We start from the raw sequence: 16,759 nt of genomic DNA, 5'->3' as shown, positions 1-16,759 counted from the left end.
GGGAAGTGTTGTAGAACAGAGGGACCTTGAAGTACAAGTACATGGTTCACTGAAATTGGAGTCACAGGTAGACAGGGCGGTGAAGAAGGCTTTTGGCACGCTGGTTTTCATAAGTCAGGGCATTGAGTATAAAAGATGGGAGCTTATGGTATGGTTGTACAGGATGCCGGTAAGGCCGCACTTGGAGTATTGTGTTCATTTTTGGTCGCCCTGCTCTAGGAAAGATGTTATTAAACTGGAAAGAGTGCAGAAAAGACTTACAAAGATGTTGCCAGGACTTGAGCGACGGAGTTATAGGAAGAGGTTGGACAGGCTAGGACTTTATTCCTTAGTGCAGGAGAATGAGAGGTGATCTTATAGAGGTGTATGAAATCATAAGGGGCATAGAAAGGACAAATGTACTCAGTCTTTTTCCCCAGAGTTGGGGAATCGAGAACGAGAGGGGAAAGATTTAAGAGGAACTTGAAGGGCAGCTCTTTCACACAAAGGGTGGTGTGAATGTGGAATGAGCTGCCAGAGAAAGTGGTTGAGGCAGGTACATTAACAACTTTTAAAATATAGTTGGACGGGCGCATGGATTGCTAAGGTTTAGAAGGTTATGGGCCAAATGCTGGCAAATGGGACTCGCTTGGATGGGGCATCTTGGTCAACATGGACCAGTTGGGCTGAAGGGCCTGTTTCTGTGCTGTGCAAGTCTCTGACTCTATGACCATTAAGAGAATCATGCATAGAAGAGTACCAGCAATTTGTGCATTTGAAAACAAAAAAATGAGTACCCCAGAGTCTCATTTCTTGGCAGAGTTTTTCCTGATTCACAAGATTGTAGTTTCAAACCACATCAATGAGATATGAACACACAAAATCTGGGATTCGAGTCCAATGAAATCCTGAGAGGTTGCTACGCTGTTAGGGATTGCCATCTTTCAGAAACTGCATTAAACCAAGGAATTTCTGCTCTTGGGTGTATTTAAAGAAATCCATATTACTGTTTTGAAGAAGAGTAGGGGACCTTTCTATAAAGCCCTTGACAAATTTTATTTCAGTCAGCACCATTAAAAATGGTCATGTGGAATATTGGTTTCCATACCTCCTATGATGTAACAGTGACAACTTAGAAATAGATTTCATTGGCATTCATAAATCTTGGGGACATTCTAAGGTCATGTTATGAAATGTTATATGAATGCAAGATCTCCTTCGTTATGGGGCATCCAGATCATGGCAATCTGGGAAAAGAGCGAGAGTATGATACAGTATTGAGATATAGTGATGATTTGTATTGAATGGCTTGCTATTTATCTTTGCCTCAATGTTTATTTTCTGTTTCTAAAGAAGCAAATGGGGCCAGTCCATGAGGTTCAAGTGTATTTGAATTCTTGTGCACCAGGTCATGCAATAGTGTTTCTCTGAAGCTCGACCAGCTTATTTCCTCAACATCAGCAAACTCCCACAATATCAGACTTGGCAGCCACTCCCTGGTTGCTTTCCTGCCCATCACGTCACCCATTAGTCTGGCAGGATGTTGGGAGGCAAACATGTTGAAAGGTTTAAATGCAGAACAATTGGAAAACCTATTCTTCCTGGTTAACCCTAACATGTTCTTGTTCCTTCCTGGAGTAAATTTCAGGCATTTTATTCAGTTGTTTTAGCTAGTTTATTTCAAAAATTCTTATAATTACTTTTTTTATTCTAGATTTCTGCATCAGCGCCTGAAGAAAGCTGTGCCTTATTACAGAATGAACCTAATGATAATGGGAAATTCTGGAAGTGGTAAAACCACATTGCTTCAGCAGCTGATGAAATGCAAGCGGTCCAATTCTGAACCAGAGAAATCCACAACTGGAATTGATATTAAGGAATGGTCAGTTCATGTAAAAGGAAAAATAGGGAAGAAAAAGGAATACTTGTTGAATGTCTGGGATTTTGCAGGTAAATTGCCTGATTTTTTTTTTAATTTCTGTGTCATCTTGCTGAGAATTTTTTTTTGTTCACTTCTTCCAGTTAAATTTTGTTAGATCGAGAACCTTTGATCCCAATTGTTTCACATTCGTAATAAAAAAAACCTTGAACGGCAAGTGTTGTTTATCCCTGTTATATCTATTATCTTTTACAGCAGCAGGAATAAATGTTTTTTAAATCAAATTTACTTTTTAAATTTTATTATAAAAGATATGGAGGCTAAATGACTGAAGAAGTAAATGTCTACAATTGTTGGTTTAAGGATGGTCAAGAAAGATTGTTGTTTTCTTGACAGTAGTCAGAAGCTAGATATTGAAAGAAGCCAGCATTGTCATGTGCTGAGTCTCTGGAGTCAGGCTAGAATTTTCTGATTAGTTGGTGCAAGTGCTGCTTCAGAGCAAAAGTCAGCACCTGCTATCCTAATAATGTCATCACCATATGGATTCCTTGCAAACCTGTTCAATCAAATTATTTTGGAGTGCAATTCACACTTCTTGTTTTAGAAGGTGGTTCAATTTTTACCTCTGTCATTGTATTAACAACAGTACTTCAAGTGAATTCTTGATTTGATGAGAAATATGTTAATACATAAGAAGCTATAATGTTTGGAAAGGCTTGTGTGCTGCAAAAGGTTGACATTAGCCTACTGGACCTAATGACGTGGTTTTAGAGACTTGGAGTACTACAGCACAGAAACAGGCCCTTTGGCCCATGTAGTCCATGCCGAACTGATCTTCTGCCTAGTTCCATCTACTTGCACCTGGACCATATCCTTCCAAACCCCTCCCATCCATGTACTTATCCAAACTTCTCTTAAATGTTACAATTGAACCCTCATCTACCACTTCTGCTGGCAGCTTATTCTACCCTCGCACCACCCTCTGAGTGAAGAAGCTTCCCCTCAGATTCACCTTAAATATTTCTCCTTTCACCCTAAACCTTTGTCCATACCCTTTCTATACCCTCATAATTTTGTATACCTTTATAAGATCTCCCCTTATTCTCCTGCACTCCAGGGAATAAAGTCTTAATCTATTCAACCTTTCCCTATATCTCAGGTCCTCAAGTCCTGGCAACATCCTTGTAAAATTTCTATGCACTCTTTCAAGCTTATTGATAGCTTTCCTATAGGTAGGTGACTAGAACGGCACACAATAATCTAAATTCTGCCTCACCAACATCTTGTACAACTTCAGCATAACATCCCAATTGCTGTATTCAGTGCCCTGATTTATGAAGGCCAAGGTGCCAGAAAGCTCTCTTTACGACCCTATCAACCTGTGACGCCACTTTTGAGGAACTATGAATCTGTATTCCCAGGTCCCATTACTCTACCGCACACCTCAGAGCCCTGCCATTCACTGTGCAAGTCTTACCCTGGTTTCTCCTTCCAAAGTGCAACTCCTCACATTTATCTGCATTACATTCCATCAGCCATTTTTCAGCCCCTATTTCTAGCTGGTCAATATCATGCTGCAAGCTTTGATAGCCTCCCCTGCTGTCCACTACACCTCCAGTCTTGGTGTCATCTGCAAGTTCGCTGAGCCAGTTCACCATATTATCATCCTAAATCATTAATATAGATGATAAATAACAACAGACGCAGCACCAATCCCTGCGGCACACCACTAGTCACGGGCCTTCAGTCAGAGAGACAACAATCTATACTACCACTCTCTGGCTTCTCCCCCTAAGCCAATGTTGATTCCATTTAGCTACTTCATCCTGAATGCCAAGTGACTTAATCTTCTGGACCAGCATCCTATGCAGGACTTCATCAAAGGCCTTGCTCAGGTCCACGTAGACAACATCCACTGCCTTTCACTCATCGGCTGCCTTGGTAATCTCAAAAACAAAACACGCACAAAGCTAATTGACTATCCCTAATCAGGCCCTGTTTATCCAAATACTTATATCCTGTCCCTTAGAATACCTTCTAATAACTTACCCGTGACTGATGCCAGGCTCACCAGCCTATAATTTCCAGGCTTATTCTTAGAGCCTTTCTAGAAGAACAGAACAACATTTGTTATCCTCCAGTCCTCTGGCACCTCACCCATGGCTAAGGACATTTTAAATATCTCTGCTAGGGCCCCTGTAATTTCTGCACTAGCCTCCCACGAGGTCCAAGGGGACACCTTATCAGACCCTGGGGATTTATCCCCCTTCATTCAGCCAGCACCTCCTCTTCCATAATCTGGATACGGTCTATGACCTCACTACTCTTTTTGCCTCAGTTTTACAGTCTCTGTGTCTGTCTCCAGAGTAAATATAGATGCAAAAAATTCATTTAAGATCTCCCCCATCTCTCTCCACTCCATGCATAGATGACCACGCTGATCTTCAAGAGGGCCAATTTTGTCCCTTGCCAACCTTTTGCTCTTGGGATTCTCTTTCACCTTGTCTGCCAGAGCAACCTCATGTCTTCTTTTTGCCCTCCTGATTTCTCTCTCAAATGTCCTCTTGCATTTCTTGTACTCCTTAAGCGCCTCATTTGATCCTAACTGCCTATACTTGATATGCGCTACCTTTTTCTTTACCCAGAGCCCCAATATCCCTTGATAAACAAGGTTCCCTAAACCTGTTGGCCTTGCCTTTTTATTCTAACAGGAACATACAGATTCTGTACTCACAATATTTCACTTTTGAAAGCCTCGCACTTATCAAGCATCTCTTTGCTGGAAAACAATCCATGCCTGCCAGGTCCCCTCTGATGCCATCAAAATTGGCCTTACTCCAGAGGACCAGTCCTATCCTTCTCTATAATTAACTTGAAACTAATGGAATTATGATCACTAGATCCGAAGTGTTCCCCTAGATACACTTTTGTCACCTGCCCTTTTTTTTTGTTTTGTCATGTTTTAAAATTTCTATATAAAACAGTTTACTTCCCACAGAGATTACTGGGGAGTGGGGTTAAAAAAAGGAAATAACCAAAGTTCATTTAAAAAATTAACTTTTTAAAAAATGGATTCAAGGTAGCCCTTTTTATACAACATAGCAATGATTCTTTAGTAGCACTTTCACTTCTGAGTCAGAAGGTTGTCGACCTTCTCGAGAGACCTGAGCGTGGAAAAATAATTTCCATGGTTTTCCTGGAATGGGTGGGAGGGTCGGTGTAGGCGCTCGGGCGGGTGTGAGTGTTGTTGTTTAATTGGGATGTGCTGTTCAAAGCGAACCCTTCAAGTTTCAGCTCATAGAAGAGCCAGTAACTTTTTAATTGCTCAGTGGCCGTGAACAGTTGAAAGCTGGTGATGCTCTCAGGCAAAGATTTGGTGATATGATCGTAGAATCAAGGAGTGGGAGCCACAGATCCTGCCATTTATTTAAGATGAAGTTTCATCTATCATCTGTCTTATTTGTATTTCTACACATCTTGTGTTCTCTCAAAGGTGCAAATTAAGATTAGAATTTAGTGGGTGTCAGGGAAGCTAATCTCGTGAACTGGTACACTCAGTTTCAACAGGCAGCTCAGAGGAAAAGGTGAATGAAATAAATGAAAGTTTTTTTTTAAAGCTGTACTTAAATAATTGTGCAAGAGAGACTGTAGATGCTGGAAATCTGGAGCAACATACACAAAATGCTGGAGGAACTCCGTGGGTCAGGCAGCATTTTTGGAGGGAAATGAGCAATTGACATTTTGGGCCGAGAGTCCAGTCCTGATGAAGGGTTTCGTCCCAAAATGTCGACTATTCATTTCCCTCCATAGATGCTGCCTGACCCACTGAGTTCCTCCAGCATTTTATGTGTGTTGCGTCAAATAATTATAGTTAGATTTGCAGCCTTATTATTGCAGACTGTTCATATACATTGTAAAAGCTATTTGAGCTCTTGTTATAACATGAGAAAATAATTAGATGAGTCTTTTCACTGGAATATGACAGCATCTAGAAAATTTAATATGGCAAAGTTCTGTTTATTTCCATTATTTAGTTATGTGATGGTGAAATGTAAAGGACAGTGGCACAAATTAAATATTCGATTTGAAAGGCACTGTTTTGGTTATAAGAAGAAAATGTGCCAGGCATCATAAATGTTTAAAATCATTTTTTGTTATTGAGTTTAAAATATTTGCATGCACATTTATCCATGCAAATACTTTTCTTATATAAACTGAGTTTTGGTCTATTATACTCATGCATACTGCAAAATAAGAGACAATCTCAAAGTGGGAAATGGATAGGTAAGGTTAAACAGCGAACAGTTTTCCATATTTTAATAATGTGACATTCGAGATGTTCAGAGAATATAAAATGTATCAAGAAGCCAATCATGGCATGTGCAGAGTATACTTCAATAAATATATTTCATTGTACAAAAAAAATTGACAGATCTGTGTAAACATTGAAGTTAAATTTGACATCTGGAAAGTTTAGATAATTGTAATATTTTGCACAAAAATATCAAATTTTGCATAAAATGGAGTAAGAATGGCAGTTTTTAAAAACTAATGCTGTTTTGTGTTTTTTTTTCACCAGGCCAAGAAGGGTTCTACAGCACATTTCCTCACTTTATGTCTCCACATGCCCTGTACCTTGTTGTTTGTGATCTGAGTAAAGGAGCTGATGAGATTGATGCCGTCAGACACTGGCTTTTCAACATAAAGGTATGGGAAGAGGACTGTAGATGTCACTGTATTTAGTATTGTCTGCCTCTAGTAGACAAAATTAATCATAGTCATCTATTTAATCTCCAAAGATAAAAGATGGTAGAATTACCATTCATATGGGGGAAAAAGATATCTGGAAAATGGGCATTTCAATCATTCCCCTTGATTTGCTCCGGCATTTTGAGATTTGTATCTTTGTACGTATTCTCATAGATTTTGGAATAATTTTCTTGATCAACACTATGCTCTGAAGATGCAGTTGTCCTGGTAATGCCCAGCAATAGTTATCCCATTATTGGAATATTTTTCAATAATGCTTCTAACAAAGGTTTCTGTAGGGAGTGTCATCATTTGGTGCATGAACGATGGTTGAAGTGCCCAGTTAAATTTCTGGAATGATGCAAAATAATCTGGAAATTGATGTTATCGCAGTTCACTCCACTTTAAGTATTTTTTTCCAATCAGGTAGCACCATTTATTTTCTACGCTAGGCAGATCTAATGACAACATCAAAGTTAACTGGAAACAATTAAAACATTAAACTAAAGTAATATAATTACCATTTTTAAAAAAAACATATCCTGCCTTCCCCTCTGTCTCCAAATCCAAAGCCCTAGAATCCTCATTGAAATCAAAGTACCAGGATCTAAGAGGTGATCAGGAATCTCAGTGAGTGGGCCCTGCCACTGCACTCCGTGTGGCACCTGACAGAGGAAAAAACTTACAAGTGCAGGACTTCCATGTTTGACCACCCATGTGCAGAAGCCTGAGGCATAATAGAGAACAGTACAGTACAGCACAGGAACAGGCCCTTTAACGCACGATGTTGTTTTGAACTAATTAAGCTAATGACGCCAAGTTAAACTAGTCCCTTCTGCCTGCACAAGGTCCATATCCTTCCATTTTCTGCATATTCATGTGCCTATCGAAGAGCTTCTTAAACACCTCAATTGTATCTGCCTCCACCACCACCCCTGACAGTGCATGCCAGACATCCACCAACTTGTGTTTTTAAAAAAAAATTGCCCTGCACATCTCCTTTGAACTTGTCCCCTCTCACCTTATATGCATGTCCTCTCGTATTAGACATATAGACCCTGGGACAAAGATAGCGGGTGTCTATCTATGCCTCTCATGATTTTGTAGACTTCTTTCAGGTCTCCCTTCAGTCTCTGCTGCTCTAGAGAGAACAACACTAGTTTGTGCAACCTTTCCTTATAGCACATGCCCTCTAATCCAGGCAGCATCCTGGTAAACCTTTTCTGCATCCTCTCCAAAGCCTCCACATCCTTCCTATAATAGGGCAACCAGAATCGAATGCAGTACTCTAGATGTGGCCTAACCAGAGTTTTAAAAAGGTGCAACATAACTTCCTGACTCTTGAACTCAATGCCTCGACTCATGCTATACGCTGCCTTTTACCACCCTATCAACTTGTGCAGCCACTTTTGTGGAACAATGGACTTGGACCCCAAGATCCAAAAATGTACGAGTTAGGAAGTTGTGGGCATGCTATGTTGGTGTCGGAAACATGGTTACACTTGCTGGCTGCCCCAGGACACTCTACACAAAAAAGATGCATTTTGCTGTGTGTTTCGATGTACATGTAACTAATGAAGATATATTTTAAAAAATCCTTCTGTATATAAGTCAGTTTAAACTGCTGAACATTAGTGGTGTCATTCCCTTCTGGCATCAGCCATGCATCTGGCACTTCGGTGTTTTCAATGTATCTTAATGTTATCTTTTTGCATTGAAATATTGTATGGTGGGCATTAGGTATGAGACTTATGATTGCTCTTTTCAATGGTCTCTAATTGTGAAGTTGATAATTATTTTATAATGAGATTTGCAAATTTTCTTTATGTTAAAAGGCCCATGTCCCATCTTGTCCAGTAATTCTTGTTGGAACTCATATCGATGTGACTGACGAAAAGTATCGGCAAACCTGCATTCCCAGAATCAAGACAGAATTCGTTCAGCATCATGATTTCCCTTCTATTCGTGATTTCCATTTTGTGGTGGCCACAGAAGAATCCGAATCTATATCAAAACTGCGAAGAGCTATTATTAGTGAAATACAGACATTTAAGGTGCGAGTATTTTTTAAAAAATACAGTTTTATGTTTGTACGTAAAGAGTGGCTCCAGCTTCTTTTGCCTTGTGGAGATGGGGCTGAGGTAGGAAAGGTAGAAAATAAACGATGATGGGGTGGCAATGATGGCTGCAGAATTGGATTTTATATTCATCTCTACAACAGATTGCTTGTTCTTCATTTATAGAGGGGGCAAGCCAATGAACAATATTAGTGATAATTATAGCAAATTATCTTGCCATTGACTTGCTGTTGCTCTCTCTTGCCCCCATTACCTCGCACATTCCTTTCCCCTTTCTCCCTCCCCACACAGATGCATCATTCTGCTCCCTTCCACATAATCTCTTGTTCTTGCCCTCTTTCCTTCCACCCCCCCCACACACTTCTTCCCCAGCCACTTGCTTTCCCTCCCAACTCCTCTAAACTGACTCTTCCCCTACCCCTACCACCACACTTTGTCCCCCCCACACAAAGTAGTCTACTTTGTCCCTTAATCTGTCTCCCTCCCTCTCTCTGTTATGTAGATCAAATGGCCTTGCTTGCAGAGATGAATAGACTTCAGCAGGTAAACCTCCATACTTGTGCATTGAAGGCAGTGAATGGTTGTTAGAGAAAAGGAGCACTTAGTTTTAGTTTGTTGTTTACTTTAAATCAAGGTTGTTTAATGTTCCTGACATCCCAACAGTGTGTTGGGGTAAGAAGTTCTGGGGTTCAGAAGGAAGTTGTGGCTGGCTGGTGAGTGGGGGATAGGGTGGGGGGGGGGTTCTCCTCCATTGTTAACAAGTTAATGGGAATTTGCCCCCAGCTATTCTCCACTTGACACTGCCAGCATGGTATTGAGTTGCTACTAGGCAGGGCCAACACACTCTTGGGGTTCTTCCACCCATAAATACCCCCTTACTCCACTCAGCCAGTGCAGTGAACTAATGAGTTTGTGGGCATTTTAGTTCTGATAATTGACAACAATTCTTCGTGCACCCAAATTACTTGACGCAAAATTGCCTTCAAAAGAATAATAGGCGATCACTAAGTTTAACTGACCAATGAGAAATGAGAATAAGAATTTTGTATTAAGTAGTTTTTGTTTGTCAGAAATCACCGTTTGCTGCAGTGAAAACTGTTGTTTGTGAATAAAGCTTTGAATCCACTTCAGTGTGCTGTAATAATTGAGTCTAATGCCAGCTATTTGGGTAATTGCTTGCCAAATCCATAAAATCAGCCATGGGTGTCTCCTAATTCTATACATGTTTATTCCATGATAGCAGGCCCTTAAGTATCCTTTCTGGTTCACTCAGGATCAAAGAATTTTGCTGCCGGTAGTCCATGGTTTGTATCAATCTTTTTTTAGCATTATGTGAAGAAACTTTGAAATTTAAAAAATTTAGAGAGAAAAGTAGACCGAGAAACTGCAGTATAAATTGGAGAAAATATTGGTGACAATGGACCAGCATCTAAGTTTTTGCTAAATTTCATTTGGTATTGATGATACTCTCGTGCTACTGTGTTTGTATTGCCAAGTTTTTAGTTGCATGAGTAACCTGTTCTGATTTTAGCTTCAAAGAAGGTTCCAATTTTCATACAATATCTTTACAGATTAGAGACCAACCTGTATTGGGCCAGTTGGTCCCTCAGGTATATATGGAGCTGGAAAAGAGGATTATACAAGAGCGAAAGAGTGTCCTGACGGAATTTCCAGTAATTCATCAGCAGAGGCTGTTGGAAATCATTCAAGAGAATCAGTTGCAGCTGGATGAAAATGAACTGCCCCATGCTGTTCATTTCCTCAATGATTCTGGTATTTGCTTTGTTTACTGACTTCAAATGGCTTCATTAGCAATCAAAAATCTGTTCAATAGAACCATGTTGCCCAGTTAATTTTGTGCAGGAGAGGGAAGAATGTTTTTGTGCTTGAAAAAAGGAAGGGGATGACTATGAAAAAGCAAGAAGCAGCAGATGCTGGAAATCTGAAATAGAAACGAAATGCTGAAGATGCCCAGTGGTCAGCAGCACGTGTGGAAGAGAAACGAAGATTGACTTTGTATCAGAACAGTCGTCAACAGATGATAACCTGAAATGTCAACTTTGCTTCTGTTGCCACAGATGCTGCCTGACTTGCTTGAGGATCTATAGCATTTTCTGTTTTTATTCTGAATAGTAATGTGGAACAGATAGACATTTGTGGAATAAATAGTCCAATCAATCAAATTAAATATTTCTATTTTGTTTTATTTCCCATTTTATTTGTCACTTTCTGTTTTGCCATAAATGTTCTATTTGCTTAATCAAATCAACCAGGTGCTGTAATGGACTGCCCTTGCATGCTTTCATCAGGCTCCATTAAGTACTTGCTTTACTCACAAAGTAGATGTGATTTCAGAGAGCAGTGAAAGCATTTGCCTATTTCTGACTGGTGTTAAGAGTGTCATGTACTCGCTTTTACTCTCTAAGATTAAGTTATTGCAAACACAATAGCCTAATGAATTCTAAGCAGAGTTGCTTATCACATTTCTTCTCCAAAACCAAGTCTCTTGACTTCCACTTTGACAGCTGCTGCTCCTACCTCGGGTAATCTGTTGGTTTAAATTCTCATTCATGCCTTTGTCATCTCTGGCTTTACTATTCCAATGAAGTCTTGCCCACCCCAACCAACATGAGCTTCAGTTCATCCAAACTCCTGCAGCCTTTATTCTTTACCATACCAAGTTTTACTTATTTCTGATTGCAAACCTATGTTGATTTTCAAAAGCTTAAATATTCCCTTCCTTTTTGTGTAAGGTTCACAGAATTCTGTCCCTTGAACTCAGATACTCTGTCTAGTTTCCCTTCCTCCTCCAGTAATGGCCAAAGATGCAGATGTTTGGCCCCAATCTCTGAAATTCCTTTTCCTAATGCCCCTGACTGTCCACCTCACTTTTAGTACTAACACTGAGTTTTTGCTGACTTGTAATATATCATTCCATGGTTCAGCAACTATTTTTCTTCTTTTGCATCTCTGAAGCATCTTGGGGCATTTTGTTTTGACATCATTGATCAACCTGCACTACCACTAACACAATACATTCACATTTATTTTTACTATTCATGCAACAAAATTTGCAGATAAAATTGATTGAACGAAAAGTAAAATAAGTTTAATGAGTTGCCCTTGGAGAATCTGAGCTGTAATGTACACATAATGTGCATAAAGCTTTCATAACCTGAAAGGGCTGCTGCTGATGTCACTCCATGAAAATCTCAAAAGAAATTATATTGGGAGAGAAAAAAGTATTCTGTAATACAATTCAGCACACAGAAATCAAAGAGTATCTTCACCTTTCATAATAAGCTAGTATTGTAGCTGATGTTTCAGTACTGAACTGGTGATTTTGTTCTTTGCAGGTGTGCTGCTGCACTATTGTGACCCTGCTCTTCAGTTACGGGATCTTTATTTTATAGATCCACAATGGCTGTGTAAAACAATTGCGCAGGTAGAACCTTCAAATCTTTTTCCTTCAAAATTGTTGTACAATAAGTAATGACCATCTTTTATTCTGTGGAATTTCTTTGTTTGCTCCTTCAACTGAAACATCTGCTAAATGCTTTGACACTAATATTTATGCAATGTTATTTGATGGGCTTGGATTTTAAGAAAACATCAGAATAATTTTATTTGTTAAATCTGGTATATCTAAATCCATGGAATTTGTTTCAAAGTATCATGAAAGAGGATGTGCTGGAGCTTTTGGAAGGCATCAAGTTGGATAAGTCACCAGGACCGGATGAGATGTACCCCAGGCTACTGTGGGAGGCGAGGGAGGAGATTGCTGAGCCTCTGGCAATGATCTTTGCATCATCAATGGGGACAGGAGAGGTTCCGGAGGATTGGAGGGTTGCAGATGTTGTTCCTTTATTCAAGAAAGGGAGTAGGGATAGCCCAGGAAATTATAGACCAGTGAGTCTTACTTCAGTGGTTGGTAAGTTGATGGAGAAGATCCTGAGAGGCAGGATTTATGAACATTTGGAGAGGTATAATATGATTAGGAATAGTCAGCATGGCTTTGTTAAGGGCAGGTCCTGCCTTACAAGCCTGATTGAATTTTTTGAGGATGTGACTAAACGCATAGATGAAGGAAGAGCAGTAGTTGTAGTCTATATGGATTTCAGCAAGGCATTTGGTAAGTTACCCCATGCAAGGCTTATTGAGAAAGTCAGGAGGCATGGGATCCAAGGGGACATTGCTTTGTGGATCCAGAACTGGCTTGCCCACAGAAGGCAAAGAGTGGTTGTTGATGGGTCATATTCTGCATGGAGGTCGGTGACCAGTGGTATGCCTCAGGGATCTGTTTTGGTACCCTTACTTTTCATGATTTTTATAAATGACCTGGATGAGGAAGTGGAGGGATGGGTTAGTAAGTTTGCTGATGACACAAAGGCTGGAGGTGTTGTGAATAGTGTGGAGGGCAGTCAGGGTTTACAGCGGGACACAGATAGGATGCAAAACTGGGCTGAGAAGTGGCAGATGGAGTTCAACCCAGATAAGTGTGAAGTGATTCATTTTGGTAGGTCAAATATGATGGTAGAATATAGTATTAATGGTAAGACTTCTGGCAGTCTGGAGGATCAGAGGGATCTTGGGGTCCGAGTCCATAGGACACTCAAAGGAGCTGCACAGGTTGACTCTGGTTAAGAAGGCATACGGTGTATTGTCCTTCATCAATCGTGGAATTGAACTTGGGAGCGGAGAGGTATTGTTGCAGCTATATAGGACCCTGGTCAGACCCCATTTGGAGTACTGTGCTCAGTTCTGATGACTTCACTACAGGAAGGATGTGGAAGCCATAGAAAGGGGGCATAAGAGATTTACAAGGATGTAGCCTGGATTAGGGAGCATGCCTTATGAAAACAGGTTGAATGAACTCGGCCTTTTCTCCTTGGAGCGATGGAGGATGAGAGGTGACCTGATAGAGGTGTATAAGATGATAAGAGGCGTTGATCGTGTAGATTGTCAGAGGCTTTTTCCCAGGGCTGAAATGGTTGCCACAAGAGGACACAGATTTAAGGTGCTGGAGAGTAGGTACAGAGGAGATGTCAGGGGTAAGTTTTTTTTAAATCAGAGAGTGGTGAGTGCGTGGAATGGGCTGCCGGCAACGGTGGTGGAGGCGGATATGATAGGGTCTTTTAAGAGACTTTTGGATAGGTACGTGGAGCTTAGAAAAATAGAGGGCTATGAGTAAGCCTAGTAATTTCTAAGGTAGGGATATGTTTGGCACAACTTTGTGGGCTGAAGGGCCTGAATTGTGCTGTAGGTTTTCTATGTTTCTAAGTACAGCTAGTAGAACTGCTGCCTTGCAGTTCCAGCAGCCCAGATTCAATCTTGACTTCCAGTGCTTTCTGCGTGGAGTTTACACATTCGCTTTGACAGCATGTGTTTCCCTTTGATGCCTGTAGGTGTGCAGATTGATAAATTAATTGGTTTCTATAAATCTCTTTTGTGTGTCAAGGTGAGTGATTAGAATTTAGGGGTGTTGATGGGAGTGTTGGATTAATGTAAATGAGTGCCTGATGGTCAGTGTGGACTCTCAGTGGGCCGAAAGGCCTGTTTCCATGCTGAATGACACAATGGAAAAGCGCACAATACATTGGATTTTTTAAAATCTTTCGAAGTATTTATTTGCTTATCATGAAATCTGATGGAACAGTATTTTTTTATAGATTATTTTGATACATTTTATTGTCTAGAAATTGTGGAGAAATATTCTGAGTGAAGAACATTTTAACATGTAGAAATCCTATTTAAGATGTCTGGATAACTTCGATTTAATGAATATTTCTCAAGAGGTCAGTCAGAAACGTTGTGTATGTGATGCCTCATTTGTCAGAAGTACTGTGGTGAAAAATAAAAAAAAATTGCAATTTTGATCTAACTACAACCTTTGTTTGAAAGTTGAAACATGTAAGAACTGCAAGGTATGAATATCAACCCAATGTGTTTGTTTTTGTTTGAAAATAGATGGCGACTATTAAAGCATCATGTTTTCCAAAGCATCCTTCTGGTATTATATATCGATCTGATGTTGAGAAGTTTCTGTCACAAGAAAATAATTTTCCTCAAAATTACATACCTCAGTGCATAAGACTTCTAGAAAAATTTCAGATTGCGTTGCCTTTTGGAGAAGAGCAATTACTTATTCCAAGCAGGTACCTCTCAATCCAAAGATCATTACTTGTGATGAATTAATAAATTATCATTTATAAATATGTTGGACAAGAGGCAAGATGAAATGTTATAACATTGTACATGTGTGGTTCAACATCAATTTTTTTTCTAAATCAAGTATAACTGAAAGTGAATGGAGTAAATGCAAATAGAGATTTACTAGAAATTTAAATGTAATCATAAATTTAACAGGAATAAATGCTCATCCTCCTTTCAATAAACTGTGATTTTAATGTGCTCTTTATAAGTAAGACATTGACTTAGGATAAATGTCTAATTCCTTAGTACCAACAGATTTATATTATGGTACTGCAGTCTTTGTAACTTTGCAGTTATCACTCTTGCATCTTGGATTTCATTAAATCTTAATAAATAAAGATATTAACTTGTGCAGTTAAATATTTATTTCACCCAGTGCTTTATCTTAAAAACTGGCTTTCAGTATAAGTTCTGAATGAGTTGTAGGCACTTTATCACATACTTTTTACTTTTTGTTGTAGCTTACCTGATCGGAGACCTGTAATTGAACTTCCACACCGTGAAAACTCTGAATTGATTGTAAGGGTTTATGAAATGCCCTACTTTCCTATGGAATTCTGGTCTAGACTTATTCACAGGCTGCTCGAGGTTTCAGCTTGTTTGCTTCGTAGACATGGTAATTGTTATCTGCCTGATAACATGCTCAGTTAATGTATTTACCAGATAGTGGGATTTAGGACTGAAAATCTGTCAAGAGGGAGCACTATTTATATCATTTCTAAACAAGGTGTTCATTTCAGAATTACAATTGCTTGTAATTTGAGAGAAATTTTGATAATATTTTCCCCACAGTGTAGTATTTCCTATTATTGACATTTTAATAGTTGTTTTAATCCAGTATGTTGATTACATTGGCCTTTGTTAATAATCTTAGCTGATAATCATGCTTCTACAATTGTCCAAGGTATTAGGAATGCAAACCCAGTTATTCTGGTATGTCTTAACTTTTCTGTATAAAAATTGTATTGATAATCCAGGAGGCCATTTGCTAATTAAGAAACGAAGGGTCAACGAATAACTGGTGATTGAATGTGATAAATGAAATGGTTTGCAATGTGACTAGGGGTGATTAATAAATGTGTATTATTGATCTTTGGAGTGAACTTATCTCAAACAAAAGCAAACTATTATGTTGCAGATGGAGAGAAGCCTCTACGTTCCAACAGGACATATTGGAGACATGGAATCTATCTGATCTGGTCACCAGAAGCCTATTGCCTGGTAGACTCAGCTGCATTGTACAATAAACCAGAGAGTGTTCTCAAAGTAACTGTTCCATGCTCCAAGAAAGGTAAGCAGCTACTTTTGAATTTTGCATTCAAATTTATTATTATTTGTGTCATGCACCAGGGTGGATATCAAATGTTCAAATAGTATTTATACATTACCATTTTATCGGGATGTGCTTTTGTTTCTGGACTAAGAATCCAAACATGATTTAGGTATATGAGATTAAATCCTTTCATGGCTTTTGTTGAACTTGAATTTAAGAAAAAAATAATGTAATTATTTAAACAATTTGGAATAAAAATCTGGCATGAAAAATATTGACCATGAAAACAGATTGTTCTAAGAACCCATTTCACTCACTAATGCTCATTAGGGAAGGAAATCTGCCATCTTCATTTAGAATGACTTGCTGTTTCTCCAAAGTTTGTAATTGCTCCCTGAAGTGGCCTACCAAGCCATCCAATTCAAGGGTAAATGGGATGAACAATAAATGTTGGCCCTGCCTGCTTGGCCTATATTCAGTGAAGGAGTTTGAAGAGAAGTTGTACAAAACAATGTTATGTACAATAAGTAAACAATTTTTCTCAGATGCCTGAAGGCAGCTGCAGTGGGAAATTATTTTGCCAGTCCA

General features: G+C 39.3%; 1 protein-coding gene across 1 annotated transcript in view; it reads left to right on the top strand.

Annotated features, from left to right (window-relative positions):
• lrrk2 (leucine-rich repeat kinase 2) overlaps nt 1-16,759 on the top strand; it is a 125,930-nt gene that overhangs the window by 67,162 nt on the left and 42,009 nt on the right. Inside the window, exons 29-36 of the mRNA XM_052033742.1 lie at nt 1,694-1,929; nt 6,438-6,565; nt 8,443-8,661; nt 10,257-10,458; nt 12,042-12,130; nt 14,653-14,840; nt 15,360-15,514; nt 16,037-16,189. Of these exons, the coding sequence (XP_051889702.1) occupies nt 1,694-1,929; nt 6,438-6,565; nt 8,443-8,661; nt 10,257-10,458; nt 12,042-12,130; nt 14,653-14,840; nt 15,360-15,514; nt 16,037-16,189 (1,370 nt within the window). The remainder of the gene's footprint in view (nt 1-1,693; nt 1,930-6,437; nt 6,566-8,442; nt 8,662-10,256; nt 10,459-12,041; nt 12,131-14,652; nt 14,841-15,359; nt 15,515-16,036; nt 16,190-16,759) is intronic.

Source organism: Pristis pectinata, chromosome 19 (genome assembly GCF_009764475.1).
Source record: "Pristis pectinata isolate sPriPec2 chromosome 19, sPriPec2.1.pri, whole genome shotgun sequence".
NCBI lineage: Eukaryota > Metazoa > Chordata > Chondrichthyes > Rhinopristiformes > Pristidae > Pristis > Pristis pectinata.
This window is presented reverse-complemented; position numbering and strand designations above follow the sequence as displayed.